Consider the following 15603-nt stretch of genomic DNA (forward strand, 5'->3'; position numbering starts at 1 on the left):
AGAAACTCTATGGTTGCGATCATTGCCAACGGCGTAAATTTAAGCACCTTAATTTTTTGTCTTTTTAGAATTTGCTTCAGATGCATTGAAGCAGACAAATTTAGTAAACGAAAGACTCAATTAGTGTGAGTTTGTTGCTTTGGCTAGTTCGGGTTTGATAGAGCGCGCGACGCGACTCGAAACTTCGCCACTTCGCGCGCGCGTAGCAGGCGATGTTATCCGGAACTGTGCGCACAGCGCATGTAAACAATCGTAATGTAAGGAGCCACGATCGCGAATTCCCCGGCGCACTGACCGCGTAAGCGACAATGTAGAACATTACCGCGTAATTTGCAGCTATGACAACGTCGCGACAGTTTCGTCCAAGCGCTGTCATCGTTTCGGCGTCGCTCATCGCCGCCACTGCAGTGATCTTTTCGCTTTCGTACCGCAGTGAAGTGCCACTCGATAGCTTGGAAAACTGTTACGCATTTATCGATCGCCTGAAGTTCGCCTTCGTGTACGCAAACGTAGGGGCATTACTTGCCCCAATAGGTTTCGGTCGAGAGATTCGAAGATGGGAAAGCCGAAACGTCACGATACGAAGTTCTTTTCGAGGCATAGACGCCAGTTCACTCACGAAAAACGTCGCCGAAGAGGTATTGTCGGTGAGTGTCATCGCCTGTGTTACAGGGTCGGTAATATATGCAAACAATTTCGAGATCTTTGATATCATGTCTCACTGCAACGCTGCTTTGCTGCGGTAAGAGCTCTTTCCCGTGACTTGCCGCTCCTAGCTAAAAGCATGATTGCATACGACAGTTTAGAAGCGCATTTGTACGCGAATAAATAAATAGATATTTCCGAAATAATTTGTTGGGGAAAGAGTATGTATGTATGCATAGTAGAACCTCGTTGATATGTTCCCGTTTCATACGATTTCCCGGTTCCAACGTTCGCGATATCGTTATCAAGTGAAAATACGCCATGTTTTAGTAAATTCGGAATGTGCGGTTTGCCGGATGGTACGTTTTTTCTAGCGCACTATTATTATTATTTTTCTGAAATGTATGAATGAGGTTCTACTGCATATTATATGTTCACATATTTATTTTATTTTACGTACCCTCAATTGCCAAAGCATTGTAGAGGGGAGTGGGCTGATATTGTATGTTTATGATCACTGTCAATGCATAGGTTTGTGCTACTTGGTATGAACTTCTAACGCACAGTAACAAAGCAAACACAAAATGACAGAAAGCATTCTCAATTCAGGAGTCAAAAGGCAGTTTCATAAATCCTGAACATGAAGTACTGAACGAAACAACTGCGTATATCTGAACAACGTTACATGTTCTTCACTTTCACGTCTCGTTCAAACTTGTGAGCAATTATCAGCTGTACTCAAACTCAGTATGTACCCGTCATATGTATGTGTATCTGCAGACATATATATTTTCCAAAATACAACGCTTGAGTGATGCAATGCAGAATGAACCAAGGAAAACATATTGTATATTACTGCTTGGTTTTCAGGACAATGCTTTTGTAAGCCTTAGTATAGTCTTGTTGCACCAAGCAAGAAGCCTTGAATAAGAGCAAACATTTGGTCGAGTTGGTATGGATACATGACGAAATTCAAACATTGCAAAATCAAACGGAGACAAGACACAGAAATGTTTCGTCTAGTTTTTCTTCCTCTTGTCTCTGTAGTTCTGCGCTGTTTGAATTTCTCTCAAGAGGCCATGAGTCCTACATTTGCTGCGGCATCACCCATAATTTGCTTCATGGCAGATTACTTAGGCAGAAGTGTGAAGATCCGTACATAACATTATATGTTCAATGTTTGGTTTTTTTATATGTTGTGTTTAGTACAGAATGAGCTTACGTGCACCTAGAGAGAGAAAGCACTCTATTACATGGTTCAGTGAGGTAACTCAGTCAAGACTGAGGAACCTAACTTGACCCAATGTAGGTAGCTCACTTAGAGGTCAATGCTCTTGATCAACCTTGGCCACATCTTAGCATTCTAGCTTATGTGAGAAATCCTGTGTGTGTGTGCCACATACATGTATAATGGCGGGTACAGTGGTTTGATTACAAGACTATTGCAGGTCGTAGTCGAAGCTGCATTCCCGAGAATGCACATAGTTTATGCACATTATTATGTGAATGAACGCACATAATTTAATACTTCTGCAGGTCATAGTCAAGGCTGCATTCCTGAGAATGCACATAACTTATGCACATTATTATGTGAATGAATGCACATAATTTAAGACTACTGCAAGTCATAGTTGAAGCTGCATCCCTGTGAATGCACATATTTATCTTTAGGACTTACTTAGCTATGCTCCTGCTGATAGATGTTTATGCACTTAAATTCTGTCACGCACTTATCGCAGGATCCTAACAGCAACCTCCACGATCTCCTGTCATGGAATGAACCTCAGCAGCACACAAAAATGTTGCTGCTGTCTAGGTTTTCAGCCTTTCTGCCACCTCGTGGCAACATTCACGGTAATCCCTGGTGGCTGGTGGAAGCGAAAGGCTTGCGGAACTCTGACGGACACGTGGAGGCCGACGTCTATGAACCGCCAGCGTGTGGTACGTCAGCTGAAGCCCTACTCAGCGAGCTTTTCGGGATGTTCCATCGAAATGTCTTTCTTGTCACGAGAGCGGCACCTGCTGGGACAGCTGCAGTTGTTACAAGAAGCGAGAATGGCACGCTGGATATCCTCTTCAGGTTGGTATACAATATCTGTTAACATTGATGGCATTTTGCTTCCGGAAAAAAACAAAACATGGCAACATATATTAAACATAGCCATGACGTAATAACACCATCTCTCAGCTCTCAGTCCTTCATGTAACGTCCTTCCCTTTCTGGAGCACAATTCTGAGATGATAACTTTCGGTGACAGTGTCTCTTTGCGTGACATTGAATCTCACGTGTCTGATGACTGAAGCGACTATTTGTACCCACTTTTCCTCAACCAGCCAATTGGCCCGCACTGAAAGTGATGTTATGGCGGTATCTCTAAATCAGAATACTACCCCTGGAGATGAACCTTGAAGCGACAATGAAACCATTAAACCTATTTTGAACATTAACAGTGTTATTGTTACTTTGCTGTGTCGTGTATCTAAGGTGTGTAAGTTGAACCCATGTACAGCTACAACGATTTTTGCATTGTCAGAAAGCTTCAGGCGTACCGCACCACACTGCATGAAGTGACAGACTACAGAACGCATTACCTCTGTGCCAACAGATCTCACATCGAGTTCCAGATCAGCGCACCACCACGGCGACCACTTTGGTTCACGCCCGCTCAGTTCCAAGGCCGCGTGGTGATCAGCGATGATGGCTCTGCGCTGCATCATTTTGAAGCACATGTCCCTACTAACCGGCAGCTCAACGTTGGTATGTCCAGCCACCATTTTCATTTTTCTTAAACAGTGAAGTTGTTGCTGTGTTCTATTGTGCAAAAAAGATAAACATTAAACCGTGTCAGCCCTGAAAGTGCAGAACATGTGCTCACTCTTCGAAATTCACACGTGAGTTTAACAAAAATATCAGGAATTGAGGGGTGTGATGTAGCCTAATATGTGAGCAAGATTACTACAATACTGAGGTTTAAGATGCTTAATGTTCTTAATGTACTTTTTTTAATTATCAAAGGTGGGAGGAAGGAATGAAGGCTAGCACTGCTAACCATTATGGTATGGGAATAGTTATTCTAGTTAGTAGTGTAAAAAAAAAATGTGCAAGTTTAAAAATTCAGTGAATTTTGAACAAGAACAGTTATTAACTGGCTCAATGTATTCTACATTTATGTTTTGATTGTTGCACAAAATATTCCGTGACTTATGAACTGTGCATCCTCTTAGCATCATAGAGTTTCCTACAATACTTACTAGAGGGAACTCTGGCGCTAGTGTCTATGGGAGCTGCAATGCATCGCGCTTCAGCCAGCATGGGAATCATGGGTAGTACACGGATTTGTCTAAACTTCGTTCTTTCGGCTCCGTTTGGCTCCGCGTCGCCTGCGTCCGCTTTGTAGCAAAACGAAGTTCAGCAAATGTCAGCAGTTCCACTTCACCACTTTAACTTCTTTAGGCTCACCAATTCAAATCTGGTCACGAAGTTCACAACGATCCATTCTTTTATCCGAAAGAAACCAAAACATAGCAATAAACAAAGCCACAAGTGCGTTCGAAGCCCACAAGCACGAAGACTAGGCAAATCCGTGTACTACCCATCATTCCCATGGTGGCTGAACGATCGCAGCGCCAGAGTTCCCTCTAGGTCATTTTAGGAAACTCTATGCTTAGCATGTCAAATTTGTTTGCCAGGTTAATACAAGTTGCACAGAAACATCCTTAATTGTGAAGCGTTCGTTTGCCTTGAAAAACCTCAGTCTTATTCAAGGTTTCGTCACCCAAATTCACCCATTTTTTGTGATTATTGTGCTAAAACTGATTTTTGAAACAGAGAGTACCATATAGAATTGTGTACAATATAGAATACTATAGAACTCTTAACTTAACCTGATTTAAACCTAACCTGATTTAATCCTTTTTCTGTAATTTCTTACACAATCAGTGACTTCCCTACACTCTAAGACAAAATCGAGTATTTGGGGAGTATTTCTGCCACACAACAATAAGCATCATCTGCCTTGCTCGCGTTTCCTTTCTTGAAAACCCAGCTCTCGTCACTTTCCTGTCAAGAATGCTATGTCACGCTGATAACGCGCGCGCCGTTCGTGACCGGGAAGTGCCGCGACCGCGGTGATAACGCGAGGAAAGCACACGAGGTGGATGACGATTGTTGTTGTGTGGCAGAAACACTCCCAAAATACTCGATTTTGGCTTAGAGTGTATACTGAAGTTGTCAGTAAAAAAATGTTTAAAATTTTTCAGTTAAAAAGAGTGACAAACGAGGTTACAAAGTCCAAAACTCTGCTCCTTTGTACGGTAGAACGACAGATTTCTGACCTCGTGTATTGCGTGTGTTCTGTCAGCAGAGGTGAGCAAATCTGTTTTAAGTTTTAAATATTTCTAATTAATTAAAATTGTAAGTAAACAGCCTGCTAGTGCTTTGAATGCTTTCCATGAACTTTAGTGTGTGATACTCCACCTAAATAAGGTTCGCTTCATTTTCATGTCAATGCTGGCTTCGGCAGTCGCATTTTCGATGGAGGTGAAAGTGCTAGCGGCTCGTGGGCTTGAATTTAGGTGCACATTAAAGAACACCAGATGATCGAAATTTCCGGAGCCCTCCGCTACGGCTTGCTTCGTAATATCGTAGTTTTTGGCACATAGAACCCCAGCAATTAATTTCTTTTTTTTTTCATTTGCTTACAGATCTGGAGTGGCTAGTGCAACGACACAATAGTGACGTCCAGAGAACAGAAGTGGACATTGGCAAGGTCGCCGAAATGGCACTCAACCTGGACTCTCCCAGTGGGCAGCCTGTAGAAATGCGCTCATCGATAAGCTCAGACGAAGAGGACGAGGCACTCAGAAAGCTGCATCAGATGTTCTTCCCTTTCCTCAAGGCAGGTCTCTTTCCACCAGCGCTTCATTTCTAGGCTTGTGCGAATATCACTTTTCTGGTTCGAAACTAATGCTAATTAGTATCAAATAATTTTGAAGCAAATTCAAAAATTGACATGGTCCCTTGTGAATTTGCCTAAAATGACTCAAAGGCGAAAGCACCTTCTTTGTTTTCTCATTCGATTGTATTCATCCTCCCCCAACAGCTTTCTGCACCCAATGTAGTTTTGTATTGCCTCTGGGATCAGAGGCACTGGGAGCTTTGTGCACCTCATCGAGTTTCATATAGATACACTAGAGGGTACTCTGGCGCTAGTGTCTATGGGAGCTGCAACGCATGGCACTTCAGCCAGCATGGGAATGATGGGTTGTATACGGATTTGTCTAAACTTCGTTCTTTCGGCTCCATTTGGCTCCGCGTCACCTGCATCCGCTTTGTCGCAAAACGAACTTCAGCAAAAGTCAGCAGTTCCACTGCACCACTTTAACCTTTTTAGGCTCACCAATTCAAATCTGGTCACGAAATCCACAACAATCCATTCTTTTATCCAAAAGAAAACAAAAACACAGCAATAAACCAAGCCGCAATTGCATTTGAAGCCCGCAAGTACGAAGACTAGGCAAATCTGTGTACTACCCATCATTCCCATGGTGGCTGAACGATCGCAGTGCCAGAGTTCCCTCTAGTTAATTTTAGGAAACTCTATGGTGCACCTCACGTTGTTTTGCAGTGCCTCCGGGATCAGCCCACCTTTGACCAAGCAACGATGTCATGTGATGACGTCATCATGTGATGCCAGATTGCATGACGTCATGATGACGTCGCAAATTTTGCTAACCTGTGATGTCATGGTGACGTCATAATGTGCTGATGTTTTTTTGCATCATTTGTGTTGACACTGACGGTCACTTTTTGTGTTTGATGAGGCATCCAAAGCACTTGCCTTAACAGTAGCAGGATTTGAATTGTGATAGGGTGCAAGTTATAGGCAGTACAGTGTGTTACATCTTAAGATTTGCCACACATAGCTAGTGTAACTTTTTGTTCATCTAACTTAAGTACTTACTCTCCCTCCTACAGAGTTGTAACGCATTACAAGTAATCAATTACTTGTAATCAATTACATTTTCTTGTAATTCTGTGATATAATAAATTACTTTTTTTGGAACTGTAACATTCTGGGCAATTCAATTACATGTCCTTGTGACTGATTACTGGTAATCAATTACTTTGTCTTTGCCAAAATCAAGCTGTAACCATTCTTCTATGGCAGTTCTCGTCCCGAAAAATATGCGACCGCTCTGTAGGGACCCCCCGTGCTGTAAAATGGGGGGGTCTCTACAGAGCCTATTTTTTCACCTTTTCCTTGGCCTTACCTGCAATGCCTTACCCCAATCGCCAGCAATAGCGAAGCACAATGCTTCATAGAGGATATGGACACTAGCATTGAAGCACTGCGCAACAAGCTGTTGCGCAAGGCATTCCTACGTTATAATACCGCCCTTCTCTCCAGTGCACGAATTGAGAGAGTGTTCAGTGTAGCAGGTGACCTCTTAACGAGGAAACGTGGAAGAATAAGCGATGAGAACTTGAAAAACGAGTCCTGTTGAAAGTTAACGGCATGTAACACTATATCACAGAAGCCACAGTAAGACTTCCAGCTTTCACGCAAGCCTACAGCCTTCTCTCTACTATACAAGCCACAGTAGGTCAGTTGTAGCTTGAATAAACGTGTGTTGTTGTGTTAAGGCAATAAAGTTTTCAAGGAAGGTAACACAAAAGTAATTGTTTACATTTCTGTGGTTGCTCAGTTACTTTTCTGGGGCATTTTAAAGGAAGTAATTGTAATTGCGATCGATTACTTATATTCTGTAAAGTGTACAAGTTTTCTCTCCTGTAATAAGACCAGTGAGATTTCAAAATGTTGATAGTGCAGAAACTTTGGTACGTACACATTGTTTTTTAAAACAGTGTGAGAGAGAGAAATTTATGGTATTGTGATATAAAGAAATGAGATAAATGAATAAATGAGTGAGTAAAAATAATTCTTCCAGTCCCACGCCTTAAAAACTGTTGGAGAGTGAAGTTGTGAGCTTGCGAGTGTACGTGATTGGCTAGCGAGATCATGTGGCGTCATAAATTCGCCGCTAGATTTGAAATATGTGCGCTTACACTTGATTGGGCAAAGCGAGATCACATGACCTGTCGGCTCAAGCAATCGCGTTTCAGCAGACGCCTTGCGTCACGCGATTTGCCATCCTTGCAGCTGGAATCCTGCCAAGTGTGCGCTCCCTGTAATCTACATGACCCTTTTACATGCGCAGGTGCCCTGCCTAGGTTTATTGCAATTAACGTAGTTAATGAAAGAGCAAATTGCTTTCCTGGCATTTTGTACCGAACATCGTCATTTCGAGCGTCATCATCATTATCATAATCGAGTTTTATTTATTTATTTATTTCTTTTTGTTCACTCCTCCTCTGGTCATGTGACCTGCATGACACCTACTACTACTACTACTACTACTACTACTACTACTACTACTACTACTACTACTACTACTACTACTACTACTACTACTACTCAGGCCTGTAGCCAGGGGGGCCCTAGCCCCCCCCCCCTGAAATTCTATTGAAGTACGTGTTTTTACCAAAAATAAATAATGAAAATAGGTGTTTTTTTGAAATACCTAGTCAAGGTTTTCAGGAAGTGCCCCCCCCCTCCCCCCCAAAAAAATTCCTGGCTACGGGCCTGCTGCTGCTACTACTACTACTACTACTACTACTACTACTACTACTACTACTACTACTACTACTACTACTACTACTACTACTACTACTACTACTCAGGCCTGTAGCCAGGGGGGCCCTAGCCCCCCCCCCCCGAAATTCTATTGAACACGTGTTTTTACCAAAAATAAATAATGAAAATAGGTGTTTTTTTGAAATACCTAGTCAAGGTTTTCAGGAAGTGCCCCTCCCCCCAAAAAAAATTCCTGGCTACGGGCCTGCTGCTGCTACTACTACTACTACTACTACTACTACTACTACTACTACTACTACTACTACTACTACTACTACTACTACACTCAAACCTCATCATAACGAAGTTGCATCTGACAGGAAAATAACTTCATTATATCCAAAAATTCGTTATAAACGAATATTCGTAACACTGTGTCTATGGCAAGACTATCCTTCATTTAGTTTGTTATAACCAATAATTCTTTGTATCCATGTTTGTTATATCGAGGTTTGAGTGCACTGCTACTGCTACCCCCACTACCACAACAATGACAGCACGGGGTAGACTAAGACAGCTTTGCTGTAATATCATTCAATTTCCTAACGCATTCACAGGTTCCGTATCACAACCTGAGTGCAGCGGCGTCAGAAGCCAAGCGGCACGAGAAGCTAGTCCACTCCATCATCACCTGGGGTCCGCTGGACGACCAGTCGTGCTGAGGAAGCGCTCGGACCCTGCGCCAGGGTCCGCTCGCTTCCTCCGCGGTTCAAGAGCTCCTGCGGGCTCGCTTTGTCAGCTCCTGGAGTCTGACAGCTGAGCTACAAGTGAGTGCCATCGCCATCGAAATTTGGCTGAGCATGCGGTCGTAGCCCAGTAGTTTAGCAAACTGCGCATACCAATGTAGCTCAACAGCTATAGTGTTTCACGGCTAACCTCTGGAACATGATTTCTATTCCCAGCCACGGTGAATGCATTTTGAAGTTGATGTGCAAAAACACCTGAGCACTTTAACCCTTATGCTTCTTTTTTTTTGAAAATTTCCCAACCAAAAGTGCCTATTTTTTTTTATTCCCGATTTTGAATCTGATTGTACTAAAAAGTAGCTAGTCGATGTTGAAAAAATATTTGTACCACATACTTAGTCAAATCAACACAATAAAATTTATTTCTGGACAATACATGGAAAACCAGCTGCCTGCTGCTAACAAAAATAAAAACCTTATAAAGAAAACAGTTGCAGACGCCACTTCTTCACTTGTGTAGGCTAAGTTCCCTTGGGCTATTTCACACAGGAAGCTTCGAGACTGAGTGGAAAATTTCAAAACACTGCAAAGCGGCTTGTTGCAGCTCCTGCACCAAAAGCGAGTTTCCCTTCTCAACTTTTTCCCTGTTTTCTCTTCGCTCCCGAGAGCATCTACCACTAGTGATATGAGTGCATCGCCCAGAAACTGCTGAATATATTCCATAAAATCATCTGGCGATGACATGTTGAAAGTTTTGCCTGGAATGGCCAAGAATGGAAAGCGAGGAGGCTTCACAGGAGGATTGTCTACATCAAGCAGGATCCACTGGCGAGAACTCGCGATGTTCGCTTCCGAGCTGTCTTCCCCATCATGACCGGAGGGGATACTCAATTCACCGCCATCGCTGTCTTCACTTCCGGACACAAAATAAACATCTGTATCCAAATCGCCATCACTGGAAGAAGATGACGAAAATGAAAAGCTTCTTTCTTGTGTTGACGAGCCAGCTATGCATGGGTGGCCACCACCGCAAGTCATCTTTTCATACAAAAACCGCACTCTTTCCACAGGAGAAAAATAAATTGTCAAGTAAATGCTGCCATCTGGTGGATTACACACCATCTAAGCTGTAGACGAGCGCTTCTCGTCCGGAACACTAAAGGGGAGTACCTATTCTGCTAGGACGAGCTCTGCTCATCCAAAGCACTTTGGGGACAGTTTGGGCAGGACGAGCTCTGCTCGTCCAAAGCACTTAAGGGGTTAAAGAACTTGAGGTGTTCAAAATTCATCTACAGTACCGATTTGTGCCTTATAATCATATCGTGGTTTTGACACATAAAACACCAAAATTCAATACAATTTAACCTGGGCATGCAGCCACGTATTCATGTTTCCAGCGTAGAGTTGCACAAATCTCTTTAACAGCTGGCGCAAACTGTTCAGCAATCAGCCTCTTCTTACAGCACTCATGCCCCATAAACTTATTATGCCGATGAACGTTTCTTCAACTATAATGCTTTATCTTATCTGTTTCCGTTATACCTTTGCCTAATCTTCGGTGCGTAACAAAATTATTCTTTAATCACAGTAAGTTCTGTAGTCTTCAGATGAATGTGCAGGTCAATGCGGGCAGTATTGAAAGAATTCATGTTGTGGGTTCACTTTTTCGGCGTTATTTGTGGCAACAAATGTTTGGTACTCTCTGCCGGTTACATATACAAAACTTAGTTCTGCTAATTCAGCCTTTACAGGGCCAATGGAACCAGTGTTCCCATTTCCATTGAATTGAATTGTATCTCACACACAAGTGACTTAATTGTTATTTTTTAAGCAGGACATTGTCATCACCAACCTGCCTGGAAATCTGTTCTCTCATTGTTTTGCAATAAAAATAGCTATAATGTAGGCTATTGCCAGTAGCCCCAAATGTTTCAGTATTGTCTGTGATCAGTGACATGCAAGTACTGCTTGATTGACTGGTAACAAATCCAGTAAAAGTCTTGTAAGGGAAAAATAGGGCTAATTTAATTATCAAAAAATTTATATATCCGCCCATAGAACATACGGACATCAGCTGGGACCTTCAGTCGATGTCTAAATAACTGTTAAACTGAAATAACGAGACTTGAATTATTAGGAATTTGCTGTACTTTTTGTACTCCAAGGTTGGGAAGGAGCTGACTTGGCATATTATGAAATGCTGTGTATCTCAATTGTTCATATTGTGTGACATATTGCTGGACATATTCACCGAGATATAACCAGAAAAATGAACAATTAAATGAACCTAGAAGTAACCGTATGGCAGATTAGTTCTACAAAAGCCCACAGAGTGGAGAAAGATGTAATGAACATTAAAATGAGAATTGGTATGAATCCTAGTAAAATGTACAAAGCAATCCAAGGTTCTCTTTGTAGATTTGTGTTACAGTTGAGTAGATGGAAATTTTTACTTCCAAGTAAACATACATTAATCTGTTCTCAGTATTTAAATTTTTTGAGAACAAAAAAGGAGGGTAAAAATGCTGTCACATATGGCAACACTGTAACCACATAATGTTCTTTTTAAGGGGTACGCCAACTCCGAAGCTGATCAAGCAACGAAAGAAATGGCTGCTGCCTGCCTGAACGAGTACAAGTTTCCTGTCCAGATTGTGTGCCTTCTACCAAATGCGACGGTAGTCGACAGCATTTGCGCCAACGACCTTGTTGCTGTAGATGACGTCGACGAAGCGGAGCTCGAAGGGTAGGCCTCGATTCTACTTCGACTGATGTGGGGTGCACAGGAACACTGAAGAGAACTCTTGAAGGGCCGCTGCAACACTTTTTGAGCGCGGTCAGAAAATGCCACCAATCAGAAGTCAAGGCGTCTGAGAACGCGCGAGCCAAACATTATAGTGCAGCACGTGGCCTGGAATGTACAAATAATTTTTTAAGTCAGGTAGGAATCGCTTGCCCTTCTCTCAGCAAATGATGCCATAAACCAAAATTACTGCGTCATAAACACAAAGTCCACGGCCATTGGTTGCTTTGAGCATCGTGAGCTGCATAGTTACAGCGGCCACCACGGGATGCCGCCACGTGCCCGCGCGCGATCACACTGACAGTAAGCTGTGCATTCGAAGAAAAAAAAAAAAGAAAAGAAAGTGTCAAGGTCATGATGCGCGCTGATGAAGCTGACATCTTCTTGCCTCCTTGTCATCCCCCCCCCTTCCTGCGTAGCTTTCAGTGTGCTCGCTGGTACGAGAGGAGAGGGAAAGCGCTTGAAGCGTGCTACAAGTCCTTGTAACTCCGCTCGTACTTGACGGACTCTAAAAATTTTTGCGGCATTCGATTCGCGAAGCAATAAACTCCTTTAATGAAGCCATTTGATGATTACTTGGAAAATTGTTGCAGTGACCCATTAACTAAAGGGACGCTAAGGACAGGAATTATTTGACTCCTATTAGTCAGTTTTCATTCTGCAATACTACATATACCACTCTTGCTGCAAGAAAGCACTTGGTAAGCCAGAAAACATTTTGAAAGCAAAAGACAGGTCGCAACGCCATGTTGAAGTTCCCACACTAGCTTGCTGTGAGATTATAGATGTTGACCTGTATAATTCTTTCACAGTAAAGGGAATTGCATGGTGTTCTCAGTGCGCCAGAGGCATAACATGGCAAGCTTTGTTTCGGAAACCTTTACTGAACCAATTCGACTGCACAAACCAATTACCGCAAAGAAAAAAAAGTCTGTCACATTTGATCTACATAATGGCGCTGGGATATTGATGCAAAATTTTAAAGATGTCAAATATCCTCCATTTCCTTATCTGGTGGTGTGGTAATGGTTGCAATATTAACAGCGATGTAGTTCTCACAAAATAATTTGTCACCGTAATGTGATTTAGTGTGCCCTTCGAACGACACTAAAGAGAAAAGTGATTTTTGTTGTACTTATAGTAAGCGTAAGCTACCCTTTCCCAGCACCAAAAGCACAGTTCTTGCCATGAGAAGACGCTTGGTAAGCTGTAAAATGCGCAAAAAAAAAAAGAATGCCACTTTGAAGTTCTTACACCAAATAACTGTAAGATCATTGATTTCATTGCCATGTAGTAGCGCCTACATAATAATTGTTGGAGTTTTACGTCCCAAAACCGCGATATGATTATGAGATACGCCGTAGCGGAGGGTTCTGGAAATATGGACCATCTGGTGTTCTTTAACGTGCACCTAAATCTAAGCACACGGGCCTCTAGCATTTCTCCTCCATCGAAATACGGCCGCCGCGGCTGGGATTCGATTTCGCCACCTTCGGTTCAGCAGTCAAGCACCATAACCACTAGCCCGACACGGCAAGTAGGGCCTACATATGTAGTTCTTAAATGGTAAAAATGAAGTACGTTGGCCTTTCAGCTGCTTGTGCTGAGTATTTTGATAGCATTTGCTTCCAATCCTTCTTTATTCAGGTATGTTCATTGAGTAACCACTTCATTGGTGAGCATTGCGGTTAAGGTGCATCCCACTGTGGTTAATATAACTATGCACGTGTTGACAACTGCACGTTATAAAAACTCGCATTGAGAGAATCCAGGCCCGTAGCCAGGAATTTTTTTCGGGGGGGGGGGGGGCACTTGCTGGAAACCTTGACTATTTGAGAAAAACACCTATTTTCATCATTTATTTTTGGTAAAAACACATACTTCACCAAAATTTCGAGGGGGGGGGGAGGCCAGGGCCCCTAGGCCCCCACCTGGCTATGGGCCTGAGAGAATCTCATCAGTTTCAGCTAACAGTAATTCTTTTCTGTTGAACATTTTTAGATTCACCGACCCCATCGAAATGGCTTACCACCACTTCCTCAGCACCTGCGTCACAAAGGCCAGAACCAAGCACTTCTTCGAGGCCTCCTAAACCTTTGCCTGTCACAAAATGTTATTGCACTATAATCAAAGTTTTTCACGAAAGTGCCTTTTTGCTGTTACACCTGGTAGCTTTCAAATGAAATCAAAACTATATTTCATATCAAACTTTAATCCAATAGCCACACTGTTGGCTTCACTTTTGACTTATTTATACCTTTGCTATTACTGTGTGGCACCTTTGTGGTAATTATAGTTAGACCTCATCATAGTGAAATCTGATCCAATGTCAAACTACCTTCGTCATGCTTGCAGACTTCGGCATCGAAAACGAAAATTTACAATTGAATTCGTGCGAATCAAAGAAGGCATGATGCCAATAAGGGTATTCTGTTGATACCGATTGCCCGATAGTTTGCATTCCTATGCATTGTATGTGAATAACGCTAAATTACAAAAATGCTTTGCATCATCGCTAATAAGTATGTGACCCTACGTTCGGCGTTATCACACAATATCGTCTTGTTTATGGTGCATACATTGAAAGGTTCTTGTTTCAAGTTGTGGAATGCTCACTTTAACAACACTCACTGTTTTACTTCAAGCAACTAGAGCTTAGCATGAATCAGGCTAGTAATTAAAAATTAAAGCTTAGCCTTAATGCAAAGTCAAAGTATATTTGCCTATACACATACACACCCGACACCTACATTTTTTCTTTTCCTGTGATAGTTTGTTCACTGTGATACAACAACATCGACCAATCACCAAAAATTTTATCCTTCACAACTGCTGTTTGCAAAATATGCATCTGTATTGTTCAGAATGTTCGTCAGTTATAGAAGCTTTCGGGTGTGAGGGAAGAACCGGCGCTGCCATTATTCTTGCATTGAAAGTTGGATTACGTGACATCACTTCGTTGATTAAAGATCGTGCACGGTGGTTAGAGGGCCACATTCTGCAGCGAAAAGACTTTGTTTGTGCAAGCAAACTGGTTAGACCTTTCTTCATGCCATCCTGATAAAAATACTGTGCTTGAATTTTGTTGTTGGTAAGGCAATATCTTGGAATGTATTAAAGATGATACCATGTTTTTCTTTTCCACCCCACTGTAATGTGCTGTGGGTATGATGTACACTCAAACCTCATTATAACAAAGTCGCATCTGCCACGAAAATAACTTCGTTATATCCGAAAATTCGTTATAAACGTTTATGTGTAACACTGTCCATGACAAGACTATTTTTCATTTACTTCGTTATAACCGATAATTCGTTATATCCATGTTCATTATATCGAGGTTTGAGTGTAACTAAATGCAGCTAGTGGTGGCATGTGAAGTAAAAGAGTTTTATGATTATATTATATAATGTTCACATTAGAAAAAACGATTTTCCGGTGTGTACTTTCCATGTCATTCAGGCACTCATGGCATGCAACAGCAATGTATGTCCTTACACTCTATACAGACACCATTTTCTGTACGGTGTTCCTACCGCAATAATTTTCTGTAAGCCAGCAACACTTTTTGCTCACAGGACCCAAAGCATAATGCGCAGTGCTTTTCACTCTTTGTCATTATGTGACAGTGCAGCTTCTGCAGACAGTCACGTTTGCTAACTTGATGATTCTGCTCAACTTGGGAACGAATTTCATTACACCATAAGAACTCTTTGCCCAAGTTTCACAATTACAGGAATAGATGCGTAGAGCACGTGGTCGCAGTTAGGTC

At 42.2% G+C, this 15603-nt stretch overlaps 1 protein-coding gene across 1 annotated transcript; it reads left to right on the forward strand.

The window, feature by feature from the left end:
- Window positions 1-227: 227 nt before the first annotated feature.
- On the forward strand, window positions 228-13946 carry LOC119402251 (selenoprotein N-like). The gene is made up of 8 exons (XM_049418316.1): window positions 228-647; window positions 2385-2725; window positions 3252-3403; window positions 5350-5547; window positions 7867-7879; window positions 8860-9109; window positions 11599-11774; window positions 13833-13946. Exons 1-8 carry the CDS (start codon window positions 339-341, stop codon window positions 13921-13923), a joined length of 1530 nt encoding a protein of 509 aa, XP_049274273.1. The 5' UTR covers window positions 228-338; the 3' UTR covers window positions 13924-13946.
- The last annotated feature ends 1657 nt before the right edge of the window (window positions 13947-15603 follow it).

Source organism: Rhipicephalus sanguineus, chromosome 8 (assembly GCF_013339695.2).
Source record: "Rhipicephalus sanguineus isolate Rsan-2018 chromosome 8, BIME_Rsan_1.4, whole genome shotgun sequence".
Taxonomy (NCBI): Eukaryota; Metazoa; Arthropoda; class Arachnida; order Ixodida; family Ixodidae; genus Rhipicephalus; species Rhipicephalus sanguineus.